Source organism: Mobula birostris, chromosome 5 (genome assembly GCF_030028105.1).
Source record: "Mobula birostris isolate sMobBir1 chromosome 5, sMobBir1.hap1, whole genome shotgun sequence".
Classification (NCBI taxonomy): Eukaryota; Metazoa; Chordata; class Chondrichthyes; order Myliobatiformes; family Myliobatidae; genus Mobula; species Mobula birostris.
In genome coordinates this window covers 88,859,719-88,878,730 of record NC_092374.1, presented here as the reverse complement: position 1 = coordinate 88,878,730, position 19,012 = coordinate 88,859,719, and the positions used below count along the sequence as shown (strand labels likewise).

Genomic DNA, 19,012 nt, shown 5'->3' with positions numbered 1-19,012 from the left:
TTTTACTGTTTGTCTGTATATAACTGGTTAATATGCTTATTCATAATCAGTGCCTTCTGTCTCACTCACCAAACCTGTGAACCTACTTCTAATACCAAGTTCTAATACCTACTTCAAAAACCCACCTTCTCATCACTACTTCCTCCTGTTCGAGACTTTCCCATGAGTGGAAACATAAAACCATAAGATATAGGTGCAGAATTATACCATTTGGCCCATTGAGTCTGCTCTGCCATTTCATCATGGCTGATCCATTTTTCCCTCTTATCCCCAATTTCTTGCCTTCTCCCCATATCCCATCACACCCTGACTAATCAAGAATTTATCAATCACTGCTTTATACATCTCACCATCTAGCCTCTCATAGCTTATCTGAAGATCTTATTAAGATCACCAATCATTCCTTGAAATTCCAGTAGTATCACAACTGTTTTAGATCATCTTAAGACACAGACACAGCAGCTGGAGAATTGTGTTTTATTGGCTATCAGCAGTAGTGAAAGAAATGAAATTAATTTTAAAATAATCATGGTAATATGCACTCTTCAATCAATAACAGGGATTATTGGAAAGTTACAAAGATCTATAGTAATCTTAATAAAAAGGACTTTGAGAGATCTGGTTACATTACCCAACTCATTCTGTAAGTGCAAGAGATTAATTATCTCATCACTGACAAAAAGCTTAAAGAAGGATGCGGTTTAAAGAGCTTTAAAAAATTTGGTATGACACAGTGGTGTAGCTTGTAGAGCAGCTGCCATAAAGCTTCAGGGACTGTAGTTCAATCCTGATCTTGGGTACTGTCTGTGTGTGAGATTTGTACTTTCTCTCTGTGAACATGTGGATTTCACCCTGGTGCTCTGGTTCCCACCCACATCATGGAGGTTTCATCCCACATCCCAATGATGTGTGGGTTAATGGGCCCTGCAAATTGAGTGATTGAGAGGTAGAATCTGGAGGGAGCCAACGAGGATGTGGTGAAAATAAAATTAATTAGTGTAGGTGTTTGGTCATCAGCACAGGCTTGATGGGCTGAAGGGCTTGTTTCTTTACTGCATCTCGGTATGACTCTAAGCCTAAGGGAAATCAAGGGTTATGGGCAACACATACAAAATGCTGGAAGAATTCAACAGGTCAGGCAGCATCTACGAAGAGGAATAAAGCCAATGTTTTGGGCCGAGACCCTTCATCAGGACTAGAAAGGAAGGGAGAAGAAGCCAGAAGCAAGTCTCAACTCAAAATGTTGACTGTTTATTCTTCTCCATAGACGCTGACTGACCTGCAGAGTTTCACCAGTATTGTGTGTGTTTGTTCTGGATTTCCAGCATTTGCAGAACGTGTCAAGTGTTACGGAGTCAGTGAGGGGAGGTGACACAGAGATAAAAGAAAAGCTCTGAATGGGACAGCAGGTATGATGGGCCAAATGGTCTTCTCTTACTTCTGTATCTGGGAAAGGTAAATGTCTAGAAATCCTTCAACATCTGGAGAAGGCTCGCTCTCTCCTTATTCTTACCTCATCTCACCTCCCCTTATTAGGGGGACAGTTCGGAATGAGTGGATATATTCGAGAAAGAGGGAGAAGATGTTTGGAGTCCCATATCCTGCGTTAAAGAATGGTGTTGAAACCAGAAGGTACCAACAGCATATTGTCTTCAACCAAAGGGCGTTAGTGCAAAGTCAGATCATCAGTATGAGACTGGGAAAGTTTCACTACCTCAACTCTAACCCTAATGTTCACCTCTCTTGAGAATTGGCCACTCCCAGCTCCAGCAACTCCTACCTCTAACCACAAATCCTAACCTTTAACATTGATCCTTAATCCATGATTCCAAAGCTTGAGTCACAAGCTTTTTCCTCTATTTAACTGAGGCAGAGCAGGAAATTATAGTCTTACAAACACAACAAAAAATCTGCAGATGCTGGAAATCCAAAGCAACATACACAAAATTATGGAGAAACTCAGCAGGTCAGGCAGCGTGTGTGGAAAAGAGTAAACAGTCGGCATTTCAGGCTGAGACCCTTCTTCAGGATTGGAAAGGAAGGGGAGAAGGCAGAGTAAAAGGTGGGGGGAAGGGGAGGAAGAAGTACAAGGTGGAGGGTGACAGGTGAAACTAGGGGGCTGGTAAAGTGAAGAGCTAGGAAGTTGACTGGTGGAAGAGATAAAGGGCTGGAGACAGGAGAATCTAATAGGAGACCATGGAAGAAAAAGAAGTGGAAGGAGCACCAGAGGGAGGTGATGGGCAGGTAAGAAGAAAAGGTGAGAGAGGGAACCAGGAATGGGGAGTGGTGAAGGAGAGGGAGGGCAATCACTAGAAGTTCAAAAAATTGATTTTCACACCATCAGGTTGGAATATAAGGAAAGTATAGCTTCTATCAGTGGTAGGGATATGATTAGAGAAAATCTTAAGGGGTAGATTCTACTCGTATTTGGAATGGCATCGATTTATTTGGGATAGTCAGGATGGCTTTGTGCAGGGAAGCTCATATCTTACGAGCTGGAAGGAGTCTTCTGAGGAGGTCCCTAATGTCTTTGGGACATGGAGGAAAAGGAAACTGAAGCATCTGGGGGATATCCACATGGTCATGGGCGGAAACTCCTTACAGATGGCGATGCTGTAACAATGTTACACAAATCACTATGTGCCACGCCACATATACAAGGAAAGGTTGAATAGGTTTAATCTTACAGAAGCATACTAAATTATGAGAGTATAGATATACCTGTGTTCCTCCTCTGCTGGAGTGAGATTACAACTCGATGCCATAGGCTAAGGGTGAAAGGTGACACCCCGAAACATAGGACCCAGGAAGTGAAGGGGTACTCTGGTTCCAGTGGTTGGGAAATGGGGAGGGTCCTGGAGGTGAGTAGTTGGGACATGGGGATGATCTCTGGTTTTTGGTTGACACGGGTATGGTCCCAGTGGTGAGTGATTGGGACATGGCAGGGTCTCTATTGTGAGTGATTGGGATGTGGGGAGGGTCCCACTGGTGAGTGGTTGGGACCTGGTGAGAGTTGATCTCAAATACTGATGCTGTTCTCAATGTTAGTAGGCAGCAGATATTGGTACTTGAGTTCAAGGTTCTGGTTTCGGTCCTCAATCTGTCGCTTGATCTTCTCCAGATCCCGCTGGAACTCCACTATGATTTTCTTAGCATCCGGCTCGGTGAAGTACTCCTCTTCAAAAAAGCCCAGGAGGATCTGGGGGATGGAGTAGAAATCCTATTGAGATCGAGTGATCGAACATGCTCACCAGCCACCACCCTATGGTCCCATCAGCTGGGCTGCCCCCCTTTCTGCGTAAAAAGATCATGTGCGGGAAGTGCCCATTGTCCCAGGACAGGGATTTGACAGGAGGGGAAGGGGAGGTGGTGGGAGAGAGAGAAATAGACAATAGACAATAGGTGCAGAAGTAGACCATTCGGCCCTTTGAGCCTGCACTGCCATTCTGAGATCATGGCTGATCAACTACTATCAGTACCCGGTTCCTGCCTTGTCCCCATAACCCTTGATTCCCCTATCCATAAGATACCTATCTAGCTCCTTCTTGAAAGCATCCAGAGAATTGGCCTCCACTGCCTTCTGAGGCAGCGCGTTCCACACCTCCACAACTCTCTGGGAGAAGAAGTTCCTCCTCAACTCTGTCCTAAATGACCTACCCCTCATTCTTAAACCATGCCCTCTGGTACTGGACTCTCCCAGCATCTGGAACATATTTCCTGCCTCTATCTTGTCCAATCCCTTAATAATCTTATATGTCTCAATCAGATCCCCCCTCAATCTCCTTAAATCCAGCGTGTACAAGCCTAGTCTCTCTAACCTCTCTGCGTAAGACAGTCCGGACATCTCAGGAATTAACCTAGTGAACCTACGCTGCACCACCTCCACAGCCAGAATGTCCTTCCTTAACCCTGGAGACCAAAACTGCACACAATACTCCAGGTGTGGTCTCACCAGGGCTCTGTACAAATGCAAAAGGATTCCCTTGCTCTTGTACTCAATTCCCTTTGTAATAAAGGCCAACATTCCATTAGCCTTCTTCACTGCCTGCTGCACTTGCTCATTCACCTTCAGAGACTGATGAAATGGAGGGGAGGGGGATAGGATGGGAGGGAAGTGTGAGAGATGGAGGGGAAGGTGGGGACGGAACAATGGCAAGCAGAGATGGAAAGGTGTAAAGGACAAGAGGGGAGAGGAATGGTGGGTTAGGGAAGAGGCAGTGGAGGGGATCAGGGAGGAAAGACGAGTGAGAAAGGAGAGTGGAAGGGGAGAGTGAGAAGTGGGAGGGAGAGGGAGGATAAAAGAGTGAGCGGACAGGAGAGAGGCCAGGGCACAGGGAGAGGGAGGGAGGCAAAAGGGGAGAGGTGGAAGAATAGAGAGGAAGAGGGTGAAGAGGAAGAAAGAGGAGAGAGAGTGGAAAGGGGAGAGTAAGGGGAGGAAAAGAGAAAGGGAGGGGGTGAGATGGGAGAGTGAGAGAGAGATGAGTGGGAGGAAGAAGGAGAGGGGGAAGGGAGAGGGGGAAGGGAGAGGGGAGGGAGAAGGAGGGAGAGGGAGAGAGGGGAGGGAGAAGGAGAGAGGGGAGGGAGAAGGAGAGGGGAAAGGGAGACGGGCGGAAGGGGGAAGGAGAGGGGGAGAAGGGGAGAGGGAGAGAGGGGGGAAGGGGAGAGGGAGAGAGGGGGAAGGGGAGAGAGGGGAGGGGAGGGGGGAATGAGGAGTGAGGGAGAGGGATGGAGAGATGAGAAAGTAAGGGGAGGGGAAGGGAAGAGGTAAGGATGAGTGGAGGAGGAGGGAGATGGATGGGAAGGGTAGCAATGGAGGGTGGAGCCATTTGTTGTACCATTCCCAATTTGATGGACAAGGTATCAGGCAGGGAGCGAACGATCAGGATGAGTGATTGTGGCTAACTGGCTGAGGATACCACCCCCCGTGCCCCCCCCCCCACCCAACAGTTTCTTCGCCCTCCCAATACATCCAGACAGCCCTGGAAAACAATCCATGTGTTCATACAACACGCATGTGCACAGGCATCAATGAGTGAGCGTTGTTTACATGCCCTGATGTACACACCAAGGTCGGTCGGATGCTGGGCAGCAGTGAGTGGCCACTCTGACTGGAGGGTGGGGAGGCAGGGGTGGGCTGAGGTTGTGTTTGGTCTGGGGTGTTGGACAGACAGGGTGGCCAGTTGAGGCAGTGGTGAAGAGAGAGTGGGATGGAGAGCAGGAAGCAACCTTGGGAGGGAGAGGTGTCACAGCAGCCTCTCATTCTGTGGGTGCGGAGGGTTAGTAGGAAGGGAATACACCCCCTCCCCAACACTCCTACCAACCCCTGGGGTTTGGAGGGGCTCTATATCGGATACCAATGAGGCTCCTGCTCCAGCCTCTATGGCTGTGCTACTTATGATATACATGTATTGTATAGGTAAAGGTAGATGCATAGCTTGGGAGGTATGACACTATCCATCCCTCTGCCGCTATCCTAGGATGCCGGCAACATTCCCGATCCATGAAATATTATTCCAAGCTCAGTTCTTGAGCTCCCGTCACTCATATGAAAAAAAAATACACATGTACACATACATACACACAAGTACACACTCACACCCATATACACATGTGTACACACATGCAGGCACACCCTCTAAGAAGACCACAACCTTGTCGTAGGGTTTGGAGGCTTGCATGCCTCAATGACCCGGAGGGCTATTTTGGTTGGGGTCAGGGCCATGTGCTTTGGCTCTCGGTAGGGTCACCCATGCCAAATATGTCAAAGGGTAGAGGCCAGACTAAGAGTGGCCCACCAGTCCTCCCGGTTTAGGGTTCAGCTCAGGATTAACAACCCTGACTGGTCAAAAAAATATTGTAACAGAAACACCAATGAAGAATCCTTCTATTTCTGTGTCCAATGGTATATGGCCAAGGAAAACAGAGATGGAGGACCTTAATTTCTCCCCTAAGTGCCAGAGGTGTAAAGGGCAATAACTAAGTAACTACACACACATAAAGACATGCACACACATACAGACATGCACACACATAGCTGCACTGCCAACCTTGTTGGGTAAAGGCCGACCCAGGTGCCATGTGAACGCCATCTGAACAGCAGACTGACTCATATCGGGTAGCGTGTCCATGAGCTGCTCGATTGAGAGGTCTTCCTTGGAGGAGGGTGGAGGCTTCCTCATGGTGCAAGGCGAGTTTGGCACCCAGCAGCACCAATCATACTGTCAGGGGCAAGGTCAAAATTCAAGGGTCAGAGAGTAATGGTGAAATAGCATGAAAACTACAGATGCTGGAAACCTGAGACAAAATAAAAAAACATGCTGGAAACACTCATCAGATCAGGCAGCATCTGTGGAGAGAGAAACTCAGTTGATGTATTCAGGTTCTAATCGAAGGTCATAGAACTAATTAGCATCATTCCTCCTTCTGCAGATGCTCCGGAGTGCTTCTGGTGTTTCTTGCTTTGATTAGTTTTAATTTGGAGAGAAGATGTGGGCAGGGATGGGTTAAGATTTTTAAGTTAAGATTAGCTTTACTTGTCACATGTACATCAAAACGTCGACAAATACAGCAGAAAGGCATCATTTGCTACAATGACTAACACAGTCCAAGTGTTGCCAAGCTTCCAGTACTAACATAGGATGCGCACAGTTTGCTAACCCCAGCCCAAACCCTGAACATCTTTGCAATGTGGGAAGAAGCCGGAGCACCTGGAGGAAACCCACATGGTCACAGGGAGAACGTACAGACTCCTTACAGACAGTGGCGGAATTGAACCCGAGTCGCAGGTGCTGTCATAGCATTACATTAACTGCTGTGCTACTGTGCTGGCCTATGGATGTGGGCAGGAATGGATAGAACAAAGGGGGTATATGTGATAGGACAGGTTAAGTAAGTACAAGTTGTTAATGGTGTAGTTAGAGGGTGATAAAGAAGTGGGCTCTGTTGCAGATAGTAGGTCAGGGTGTTCAACAGGACATGGAAGATAGCCGGTCCAAAGGAGGAGGAAGGGGGAGACAAGAGGCAGCAGGTGACTGGTAGACTGAGGAGGGGTGAAGGATGATGGACAGGTGGATGAGGGGGAAAGGTATGGAGTTGGGATGAGATGGAGGTAGACAAGGGGAAAATAGAGCCAAGTGAGGGGAGGGTGATGGGGCAGACACAGGCTAGTTGGTGGTGATGATAAAAGTGAACACAAGGTTCAAAGTACATTTATCAAAGTGTGTATACATTGTAGAACCTTGAGATTCATCTCCCTACGGGCAGCCACAGAACCAAAAGACCCAAAAGAACCCATTAAAGAAGACCGTCAAACACCCAGTGCGCAGAGAGAGAAGAGGAACAAATCGTGCAAACAATAAAAGTAAGCAAATAACACTCAAAATAAAAGTGAGTTCATAGACACGAAGTCCGGAGCAGACCACAGCCTCAGTTTGGTACAGAGTCGAGTAAATGTGTGTCCGACAGAGTGATCAGCAGCACTGGGGCTCCACAGGGGGCTGTCTTGTCTCCCTTTCTCTTCACCATTTACTCCTCGGACTTCAACTACTGCACAGAGTCTTGTCATCTTCAGAAGTTTTTGGATGACTCTGCCATAGTTGGATGCATCAGCAAGGGAGATGAGGCTGCGTACAGGGCTACGGTAGGAAACTTTGTCACATAGTGTGAGCAGAATTATCTGCAGCTTAATGTGAAAAAGACTAAGGAGCTGGCGGTAGACCTGAGGAGGGCTAAGGTACCGGTGACCCCTGTTTCCATCCAGGGGGTCAGTGTGGACATGGTGGAGGATTACAAATACCTGGGGATACGAATTGACAATAAACTGGACTGGTCAAAGAACACTGAGGCTGCCTACAAGAAGGGTCAGAGCCGTCTCTATTTCCTGAGGAGACTGAGGTCCTTTAATATCTGCTGCATGATGCTGAGGATGTTCTACGAGTCTGTGTGGCCAGTGCTATCATGTTTGCTGTTGTGTGCTGGGGCAGCAGGCTGAGGTGGCAGACACCAACAGAATCAACAAACTCATTCGTAAGGCCAGTGATGTTGTGGGGATGGAACTGGACTCTCTCACGGTGGTGTTTGAAAAGAGGATGCTGTCTAAGTTGCATGCCATCTTGGTCAATGTCTCCCATCCACTACATAATGTACTGGGTGGGCGCAGGAGTACATTCAGCCAGAGACTCATTCCACCGAGATGCAGCACAGAGCGTCATAGGAAGTCATTCCTGCCTGTGGCCATCAAACTTTACAACTCCTCCCTTGGAGGGTCAGACACCCTGAGCCAATAGGCTGTTCCTGGATTTATTTCATAATTTACTGACATAATTTACATATTACTATTTAACTATTTATGGTTCTATTACTATTTATTATTTATGGAGCAACTGTAACGAAAACCAATTTCCCCCGGGATTAATAAAGTATGGCTATGAACTATGACTACTATGTCGTGGAGCAGCAAGCCTACCATTTCCAAGTAAGGAGGGTGAGAGTGGGAACCATTAGGGGTAAGATGTAGGGCAGATGGAACCAGATGGTGAAGGGATCCAGTGGTGAAATGTGCGGCTGATAGGTGCAGAGGGGGGTGAAAACAGGTGATAATCTCCATATTGCAGCATCTGTAACCTCTTGGGTTTACTGATTACTTTAAGCTATGCTTAGCAGATGCTTAGTATTCATCTAAGGAAGAGAAGCTCTTCCCATTGGTGCTCCAAATGCTTCTACTGAGGCAGGGACCTCACTCACCCCAGGACACCACAGCTCTGACTGGCTTGTCTAACTGTCAGCAGTCTCCCCTGCTACGTGCCCACGGAGCAAGAATGACAATGGAGTAGTATGATAAAACGTTTTTACTGAGTAATGTGCAGTCTTAACTGAGTCATGATGGTACAGGCTGTGTAACTTTCAGTGCGGGAGCTACAAAGCAAGGCCACTGAGGTGAAAGGCCTGTGCACTTGAAAGCCTGAGTGATCTGGAGGCCCAATCAATTTACTACAGGATCAACTGACCGCATTTGAACTAGCCACCTTCTCGCAATTGATCTGATATGGTTCATTCCCCACCACTACTTTTTTCCCCCACCACACCCCCTAGATCTTTCCCCTCCCACACCAAGGTGAGACAGCCCAACCTGGAACAGGTGACCGAGGGATCCCCCGGGTGCAGAGAGGTTGAAGAAGAGATGGGGGTACATTGGGGACAGGAGGATGTAGGAGGAGTTGATAAGAGACCCAGCCCTTACCTGGCCATTGTTCACCGCAGCATGCTGGGCCGAGCAGATGAAAATCACCACAGTGAGGAACTTGAACAGCTCCTCCCTGGTCTGAAAGCTCGTCGGCATCCCTGAAACTAGTACAGACAAGATTAGATGCTGGACACCAAAAAAAACACCTCGGGGTGCTCACTGTAAATCAGCCGTTTGGCTCTGTGGTTTTATCAGACATTCAGACATAGGACATACCTCTCTTCAGCCCCATGCTCAATCCTAGCCTCAACCCTCCACACTTTCCTACTCCTTTACCCTGCCTTTCTTCCTCCCCTCTCCGGTAGCTGACCCCTCACATAACTGTGAGCGAGAGTGTGCTGGGCTTTGAATTTGGATGGGCTTGGACCAGTCACGTGGCAGATTGTAGCTGTTGGAGGGAGGGGGGAGGGGTGAGGGGTGAGGGGTTGTCTGAGATGAAGTGTTGGGATGGACAGTAGTTTCTGATGGACTCTAGATCATGGTCTCTGTGGGCTTGCTTTTGCTTGCACTGTGGGTGGGGGGTGATGCGTTTCGATGAACAAGTCAGGGGAGGGTTGATGCTTGGCTGATGCTTGTGTGTGGGAGGGAGGCTTTGAGGTTCTAACATTTTTCTGTCACCCATTCTGTTTCAAGGATGTTTGTGAAGAATAAGGATTTCATGTTGTATACTGTACACATTCTCTGTCATTGCATTGAACCATTGAACCATGCATCTGTCTTGCCCTCTCTGGGAACACATGGTTACTCCAGGAGTTCCCAGGAAGGGGGAGGGTTCTCCAAATTTGAAATTCCCGGTCTCCGAAAGGCAAAATTCTGCAGGTGACAGAAATCCGACAGAAAGTGCTGGGAACTCTCAGCAGGTCAGTCAGCGGTTGAGGAGACAGAACCAACAGTGATGTGTCAGGTTCTGGTGGAAGGCCGTCAGACTGACTCATCCACTCCCTGGAGATACTGCCGGATCTGCTGAGGATCTGGATTTGAATTACGGTAACAACCCCTTCCACCCCACTGAGTCCACACTGTCAAATTACACTCATGTAACTAATTAACCTTCTAACCTGTAGGATTGGGAATGTGGGAGGAAACTGGAGCACCTGGAGGAAAGCCACATGATCACAGAGGGAACATACAAACTCCTTGCTGACTGTGCCGGAATTGAACCTAGGTCCGTTCTTATTATTCAGCCTCCGACAGCATCCTTCACACTGAAATTCCTTCAATACCCCTCTGGTTCTGAGGACCAGTACCTCCTTATTGCAGACCCCCTTTGGCTACCTACAGTACCGTGGAAAATTCTTAGGCGCATATATATTTTATATAGCTAGGGCGCCTAAGACTTTTGCACAGTTCTGTAGTTAATTTTTGTATTGCACTGTACTGCTGCTGCTGCTGCAAAAAAGCAAATTTCATGACATATGTGAGTGATGATAAACCTGATCCTGATATGGGTCCCTATTGTGGACTGAGAGTGGGAAAGGCCTGAGTACATTACAGTATATCCCAAACTCTGGTACTCCCTCCCTAAACTGCTCTCTCCGTTCCACCTCCCCCCAACCACCTGAGGAAATGTCATCAATAAATCTATCTCTTTGGCCAAGCTGTTGGTCAGATCTCCCTGTATTGCAAATTGCCCCGTGATTAGGCTAGGATTAAATTGGGGGATTGCTGGGCCCTGTGGCTTGGAGGTCTAGAAGGGCTTATTCCGTGCTGTATCTCAATAAACAAACAAACAGCATTCAGCAACATAATTTGCTAAATTAATCCTAGTATGTAAGGGTTAGAACCTGGGGACAGCTAATGGGAATTTGGAGAGAATAAATTGGGATCAGTGTAAATGGGCGCTTGATGGTTAGTAAGGACTCAGTGGGCTGAAAGGCCTGTTTCAATGCTCCATGACGCATAGACACCAAAGGGAAATCCACTTGGTCACAAAACAGGAAAACTCCACAGATGGATATTACCCAAGGTCAGAATTGAACCCAGAGTTGCTGAGACACGGAGGCAGTAACTTTATCACCTGCACCAGGGTGCTGCCCTCAATACTGTGGCTACATTCGGGTCATCAAACAGACATCAACGAGAAAGCAGGGAAAAGTTATGAGCCAAGTGTCTGAGCGGCTGGAACGTGTATCGAGGCACACACCCACAGTCCGGTAGCTGGAAAATTTATGGCCTTTAATAAACCTACTCTAACACACTGACCCTGAAGTTACAATGAAAACCCCGGGGACAGAGACCAGCCACTCTTCCTCCTCTCCCTTCTACATGACTCCAGACCCAGAACAACAGCTGAGACTTAAACACCACTCACCACCGCACCCCCCCCCCCCCGGGGGCAATGAACAATCGGCATTGCTGACAGCATCCTTATCTCAAGAGAGGTAAAACCCTGGTGGTCACTTCATCTCTTTGATCCAGGTTCCAAACAGAGAGGATACAGTGGTTCAGGACAAGATCCATTTTTTGGAGAGGTTGACAATGGGGCATCACCTGGAGCTTCTCTTTTCTCACCTGATTGCTGTCCCTCCCAACTATACCTCAAAACTAGAACTTTCACTCACCAATTCCAGGGAGCTCTGCAAATCCCTCTTGGACCACATCCTTCAGCCAAGCCTGCAACTCCACGTCTTTAAGTACGTCGGAGTCACTCTTGTAGTAGAGTCCCATGATGTTCTTCACGTACCTGTGGGGCAGAAACATGATTAAGCAGCCCCCTCCATCTTGTCCATCTGCAAGACCCTTCTCTGAGAAACCCCTCTGTCTAACTCTATCCCTGGTCTCAGCCTGGAAATACATTGCTGTTCCTCCATCGTCCATGGGTCCAAACCCCATGACTCTCTTTCCAACATTACTGTTCACCAGAGGAGTGACATTTAAGCCAGATGTGTGCAGGAGAGCAGAGATAACTGGTAAATTTGTGAATTGATAATTGGCTTTATTATTGCCCCCGTTGGAAACCACTGTTTTTTAAAATAATGCTTTTTATAAGATTTGTACTTTTTAACAAACTTGTGTACTTTCCAGAGTATGTGATGGTTCATCTTCACTCACTGGCAGAAAGTGATGTAAGGGCTAAACAGTTTATGACCTATCTCATTTTTCATTGGCTAAGTATTAGCACATACCCACATGATGTAATTGTTTTAATTATGTAGCCTATTAACTAGTTTATGCCTATCTAAGGAATTTTCCTCAACTTATCTATAAAAATGATGCAAGTGCGAGGAGCTAAAGATAGCACCAGGTGTTTTTGAACCTGGGTGACTACTTCAAGTTCATTGGCGAAACAGTTTAAATCTTCTGCTCTCATGTCTTTTTTCCACTTTTCAAGGTGGCTGAGGTCCCGTCAGAGTCCATAATCTACATCTGCACTCAAATTATGTTCTTCACGGACGGTAGTTTCTTTCTCTTCAGAACTTGCTGAGTTTCGGGATCTCCAGGATCTTGGAAGATGAACACCTTTGGGGTGTCACCCTGAGGGCGACCCAATTCCTCACCAAAGTCGCCTGCTGAAGCGTCATGGGAGATTGAAACATCAAGACAGTGGGTGCAGCCGTTGGAAGCCCCTGCACACGAGCAACAAGAGAGTCTGCTGATTCTTAAGCCGGGGAACTCGAGTAAGCAGCACTGAAGACTGCAACATCGAAACGAGAGCTGTTGGCCTCCTCTTTTACTGTGGCAGGAGTGATATCTCTCTCTCCCCCATTAGAGAGAGAGACGGTGCCTGCTGAGATGTTGACGTGTTGGGATGGACAGTAGTTTTTATGGTCTCTGTGGGCTTGCTATTGCTCACATTGTGGGTGGTGGGGTGGGGGAGGGCTGATGCTTTTTGATGGAACAAATGGGGGAGGGGGAGGATTGATGCTTTGCTGTTATTGTGCGTGGGAGGGGAGAAAGGGGGCTTTGGGATTCTAATGTTTTTCTATCATTCATTCTTCGTTTTTTTCCCCTCTGTTTTGTGGATGTCTGTGAAGAGTAACAATTTCAGGCTGCATATTGTATACATTCTCTAACATTAAATTGAATTACTGAAGCCACTGATTTTTCTAAGGCACCATCTTTATTCCTTTTGTCTTCACATTCACTTATTCATCTCTTAGCATTGTTTCTCAGCTCTTTATTTAGTTTGCTTAGTATCTGTATGTTTGCTGTACTCTAAAGTGAACTATTGCTAGAATTAAGACTGCTCATCATTCCTGACACCCAGAAGAACCCTAGGGATCAGAAAATAAACAGAGTTCCAACACCATATATACTGATCCATCACATGCCATCCATTTCATCACATCAGTACACTGAGGTAGTGCAAGCGAAAAGCAACAACAGGATGCAGAATAGAGTGTTACACTCACAGAGGAAGTGCAGCACAGACAGACAACATGGTGCAAGGTTCATAACGAGGTAGATTGTGAGGGCAAGGGTCTATCTTATTGTACTTGGGATATGTTCAGTAATCTTCTAACATCAGGATAAGTGCTTTCAGGCTTTTGTATCTTCTGCCCAATAAAGGGAGGGGAAGATGGTGCCAGAGGTTTTTGTCGACCCAGGCAACTTCTTCCAGATCGTCCACGAAACAGCTCATTCTTTCTTTCTCATGTCTTTCTTTTCCTTTCAAGGTGACTGGGGTTCCATCGGAGCCCATGATCTGCAGTTCAAACTACGGTTCTCTGCAAGTGGTCCTGGCATTTCGATATCTCTGTAGCGGCCTTGGAGATGTGCGCCTTCGGGGGGGGCAGCCCATTGGATAACCAGATTCCTCACTGATTTCGCTGACTGAAGCATCGTGGGAGACTGAAACATCGCTTGAGCAGGCAGTGTGCGCTACTGTCGGTAGAAGGGGGGCGAGCGATACCTCCCCCTCCCCCCCTCGATAGTGAATTTACAGCCTAGCAGTCCTTGAGTCAGAGGGTGGGGAAGCTTGGAGAAGTGACACAGAAGACTGTAACATTGGAACAGCAAGTTGCTGCTCTCCTGCTCCCGTTGCTGCTGGAGTGATCACTCTCTCCCTCGCTGGTGAGAGAGAGCCTGTCTGAGATACCATAGTGCTGGGTTATGAACTGTAGTTTGATGGACTCTGGATCAAGGTCTCTTTGGGGGATTTTGCTATTGCTTGCATGGTTGGGGGGGTTGGTGCTTCTACTGGGTAAGTGGCTGGGAGGGGCGAGGAGGACGGTCGATGCTTCTGCTGCTGCTTGTGCGTTGCGGGCGAGAGGGAGCTTTGGAGTTCTGATATTATCATCATTCATTCCTTGGGGTTTCTTTGACGTGCATGTCTGTGAAGAGTAAGAACTTCAGGTTGTATACTGTGTAATTTCTCTGATATTAATTTGAACCATCTGAAAGATAGGACCTCTGGGGTGTGTGTGGCCATTGACTATGCTGGCTGCTTTAGCGAGAACTGTAGACGAGACTGATTTCTAGACCAAGCTATGTCCACAACTCTCTACAGTTTTTTTTGTTTGTAGAGTATGGAATTTTGGGTTGAAGGGAACAAGAGACTTTTGAGAAAATATGTGAGAAAGCTGCAGAGAGTCACCAAGATCCAGGTGATAGAAACAACAGGCAATTGACACTTTCTAAAGTGAAATTGGAGAGGCAAGAATAATTTGCCACACTATTGTGAAAGTACAGGCAAGTGGGCTGATGGGATTGTTCTACCAGCATAGAGTCAATGGGCGGAGTGGCCTTCTTTCCTGCTGTGACAAGTCCTCTCATTTCTGCAGGCCAGCCCATAGCAACTGTGAACCAATAACAATCTTCTGAAGCAATTCAGCAGGTCAGGCAGCATCTTTGCAGGGAAACCGACTGAGTAATGTTTCAGGCCAAGACCCTTCATCTGAAGAAGAGATCTTGCTCCCTCTCAGATTAGAGTGGCTGCCAGTGTGTTGGCTTCTTCCCAATGTGGAAACCCATATTGATGCAGCTACAAAGAAGGCACGGCAGCGGTTGTATTTCATTAGGAGTTTTAGGAGATTTGGTTTGTCACCAAAGACGCACATCTGTACAGATGACCATGGAGAACATTCTAACTGGCTGCATCACTGTCTGGTATGGGGAGGGGGGGGCTACTGCATAGAGCAAAGTAAGCTACAGAGATTTATAAACATAGTCAACTCCATCGCAGACACTGGCCTCCGTAGTACCCAGGACATCTTCAAGGAGTGATGCCTTAAAAAAACCAGCTTCTATCATTAAGGACCCCATCACCCAGGACATGCCCTCTTCTCATTGCTACCATCAGGGAGGAGGTACAGGAGCCTGAAGGCACACACTCAGTGATTCAGGAACAGCTTCTTCCCCTCTGCCACCCGATTTCTGAATGGACATTGAACCTGTGAACACCACCTCACTACTTTTTTTATTTCTATATTTTGCTCTACTTATTTCATTTAACTATTATTTATATAGTGATACACATTTTTTTCTGTATTATTGTGCTGCTGCCTCAAAGACGACAAATTTCACGACACATGACAGTGATATTAAACCTGATTCTGATTCCTGAAATGTCGACTGTCCATTTCCCTTCACAGATGCTGCCTGACTCGTTGAGTTCATCCAGTGCTTTGTCCATTGCCCTGGATACCAGTGTCTGCAGTCTCTAGTTCAATGTTGAAAGTAATTTTATTATCAAAGTACGTACAGTATTGTGCGAAAGTCAGGCACATACTATGGTAATTTTATGTATTGCACTATACTGCTGCAAAACAAAACACACACCACAAATTTTGCGACATGTGTGAGTGATAATAAACCTGATTCTGATATGGATCTCTATTTTGGACTGAGTGTGGGAAGGGAGCAGGGGAATCATGGTTGGGAAAAGGGGAGGGAAGGGGAAGCACCAGAGAGACATTCTGTAATGATCAATAAACCAGTTGTTTGGAATCAAATGACCTAGCCTTGTGTCTCAGGGCTGGGTGTGTCTGCATCTGCACCATCCCCCACTCCAGCACTCCTCTGCCACCCCCCCCCCCACGATGCTCCACCCTCACCATTCCCAACATCTTTTGCTCCTACCAGATTTACAAACCCGCTCTTTGCTCCATGTTGACAAATACAGTGCAAAAGTCTTAGGCACCCTTTCGGACTGAGACTGTTCATCAAGTTAGATATTGGCTAAACCTTGAGAGGCAACTGCTGGTGTTATACAGTATGGAAACTGGCCCTATGGCACATCCTGAATCCACAATGACCACCATTTACAGCCTCCCCTCCACAGACTATTGTCTGCACTTCTTGCTGCTTCAGTGAAGCAGCCAGTATAATCAAAGACCCCACCAACCCTGGCCATTCTCTCTTCTCCCCTCTCCCATTGGTGAGAAGATACAAAAGCCTGAAATCATGTACCACTCCTGAGGTAGACTCTTGATTGATAAAGTAGATTCTTGGCCCCTTGACCTCACAGTCACCTTGTTATGATCTTGAACTTTATTGTTTACCTCCACTGCATCTCTCCTGCCCCCTTCCCACTCTCAATCCACAATAGAGACCCATATCAGAATCAGGTTTATCATTACTCACATCTGTCATGAAATTGGTATTTTTTTGCGGCAGTAAAACATGAATACATAAAATTACCACAGTACTCTGCAAAAATCTCATGCATCCTAGCTATATATATGTGCCCAAGACATTTGCACAGAAGCATATGTGACTATATACTCTCCCAGGTTCATTTTATTGAGAGGATTCACAGTAGAACAAATAAATACAATACATTGAAATACAAAAACAAAATGAAACTCTACAAACAAAGACTGGCAAACAACATGTCTCCAATTAAAGATGTAATCCAGTTATCCCTGACTTCCAAAGGAACTTACTTGCTGATGGCAGCCCAGATTTGGAGTCCATCAGCCTGGTAGAAGTATTCCTTCAACCCCTGGACTCCACGATCCTCCAAATTATCAGGGAAACATATGGACCTGTAGGTGAACGTCTTAAAGGCTTTCTGGGCAACAGCATCCAGGCCAGGGCCACCCGAGGCCACTACCTGGGGGGAAGAAATATCAAAGCAGATTTCTTCAATCAGAATTTAATTGTTTCTTGGAGGCATAGAGGACTTAAGTGCCTCTCAAACCTGGTCCACTGCATAATAGGATTAAGACTGATCTCATCATTACCTCAATTCCCTATATCCATTTATTGCCCCCTCCCACCGTAAGCCAACACCGATCATTTTTCACCCCCCTTACTTAGCAAGAACGGTAGCATAGTGGTTAGCAATAACAGTATTACACTGCCAATGAACCAAGTTCAATTCCCATCACAGTCTGCATGGAGTTTGTACATTGTCCCTGCGGGTTTTCACTGGGTGCCCCTGTTTCCTCCCACATTCTAAAGATAGGTTAGTGGGTTAATTAGATCTATTGAGATACTGTGTGGAATACATCCTTCCAGCCCTTTGAGCCACGCCACCCAGCAAACCCCGGTTTAATCCTAGCCTAATCATAGGACAATTTACAATGCCCAATAATCTACCCACCGTCTTTAGACTGTGAGGGTGAAACAAGAGCACTCGGAGAAAACACACGTGGTCACGGGGAGAACATACAAACTCCTAACTGGAGGGGCGGGAAATGAACAGGCTCATGAGTGCAATTGGGTAGTGTGAGCTCATTGAGTTGGAAGGGCCCGTAACTGTGCTAAATAAAGAAAGAAAGAATTGAATTCCCCTTCAGCCAGTTGAGCCCCTGCTGTCCCATTTGCACTAATCCTACATTAAAAATGTCCTCGTCTGCCCATCACCTCCCTCTGATGCCCCTCCTTCTTCCCTTACTCCCATGGTCCTTTCTTCTCTCCTATCAGATTCATTCTTTTTCAGCTCTCTCCGCTCCCATTTATCTTTCTTTCCTCCCTTGTTTCTCTCCTCCCATCGCTCCTTCCCTCTGCAATAAACTAATTCTTTCTCTCCTTCTTGCATCCTTTCTGGTTTTATTTTTTCTTTTCTCTAAATTTTGCCTTGTTCTCTCTTTACATTAACTCCCTTTGTCCTCCCTTAATACAATACACAATAGGTGCAGGAGTAGGCCATTCAGCCCCTCGAGCCAACACCGCCATTCACTGTGATCATGGCTGATCATCCACAATCAGTACCCTTTTCCTGCCTTCTCCCCATATCCCTCCACTCCTCTATCCCCAAGAGATCCATCCAAATCTTTATACAATACCTTCTTGCATTCCTTCCATCTTTCCATTCTTTATTCTTTCACCCTTCTTTCCTCCCCTTTCTCCCATGGTGTACTCTTCTCTCCTATCAGTTTCCTTCTTCTTCAGCTCTAACTTTTCCACCTATCACCCCCCAGCTTCTAACCTCTTCCCCCCCCCCACTCCACACTTACTTCATTTCAACTCACCTATCCTGCCATGTACTTCTCCCCTTCCCACCCCTTAGTAATTTAGGCTTTTTTCCTCTTTCTTTCAAAGATTCAAAGTCGAAGTACATTTATTATCAAAGTACATATACAGAATACAACTCTGTCATTCTCCCTCCCATAGACAGCCACAAAACAAAGAAACATCATGGAACCTGTTCAACCAAACATCAAACAAAGTGCAAAAAAGAACAAATTGCACAAATGGCAAAAAGCAAGTAGACAACACATAAAATATCAAAAATCAAACCAGGAATCCAGTAGTATTCAGGTTAGTTCAGTTCAGTGCTGTGCCGCTAGCCCATTGCAGGCTGCAAGGCAAAGTCCACATTGATCACCCCAATCAAACTGCTTAAAAACAGCAAAAAGAAAGTAACCAGAATCGATCATGGGC

At 46.6% G+C, this 19,012-nt stretch overlaps 1 protein-coding gene across 2 annotated transcripts in view; it reads right to left on the bottom strand.

Annotated features, from left to right (window-relative positions):
- Nucleotides 1-465: 465 nt before the first annotated feature.
- The window catches only part of LOC140197852 (polyunsaturated fatty acid 5-lipoxygenase-like), a 60,793-nt gene continuing 42,246 nt past the window's right edge, over nucleotides 466-19,012 (bottom strand). For both annotated transcript variants that reach the window (XM_072258371.1, XM_072258372.1), the window contains exons 10-14: nucleotides 17,068-17,237; nucleotides 11,803-11,924; nucleotides 9,239-9,345; nucleotides 6,048-6,218; nucleotides 466-3,199 (exon numbers count right to left, since the gene is read on the bottom strand). In XM_072258371.1, the coding sequence (XP_072114472.1) occupies nucleotides 3,020-3,199; nucleotides 6,048-6,218; nucleotides 9,239-9,345; nucleotides 11,803-11,924; nucleotides 17,068-17,237 (750 nt within the window). In that variant the 3' untranslated portion in view covers nucleotides 466-3,019. The remainder of the gene's footprint in view (nucleotides 3,200-6,047; nucleotides 6,219-9,238; nucleotides 9,346-11,802; nucleotides 11,925-17,067; nucleotides 17,238-19,012) is intronic.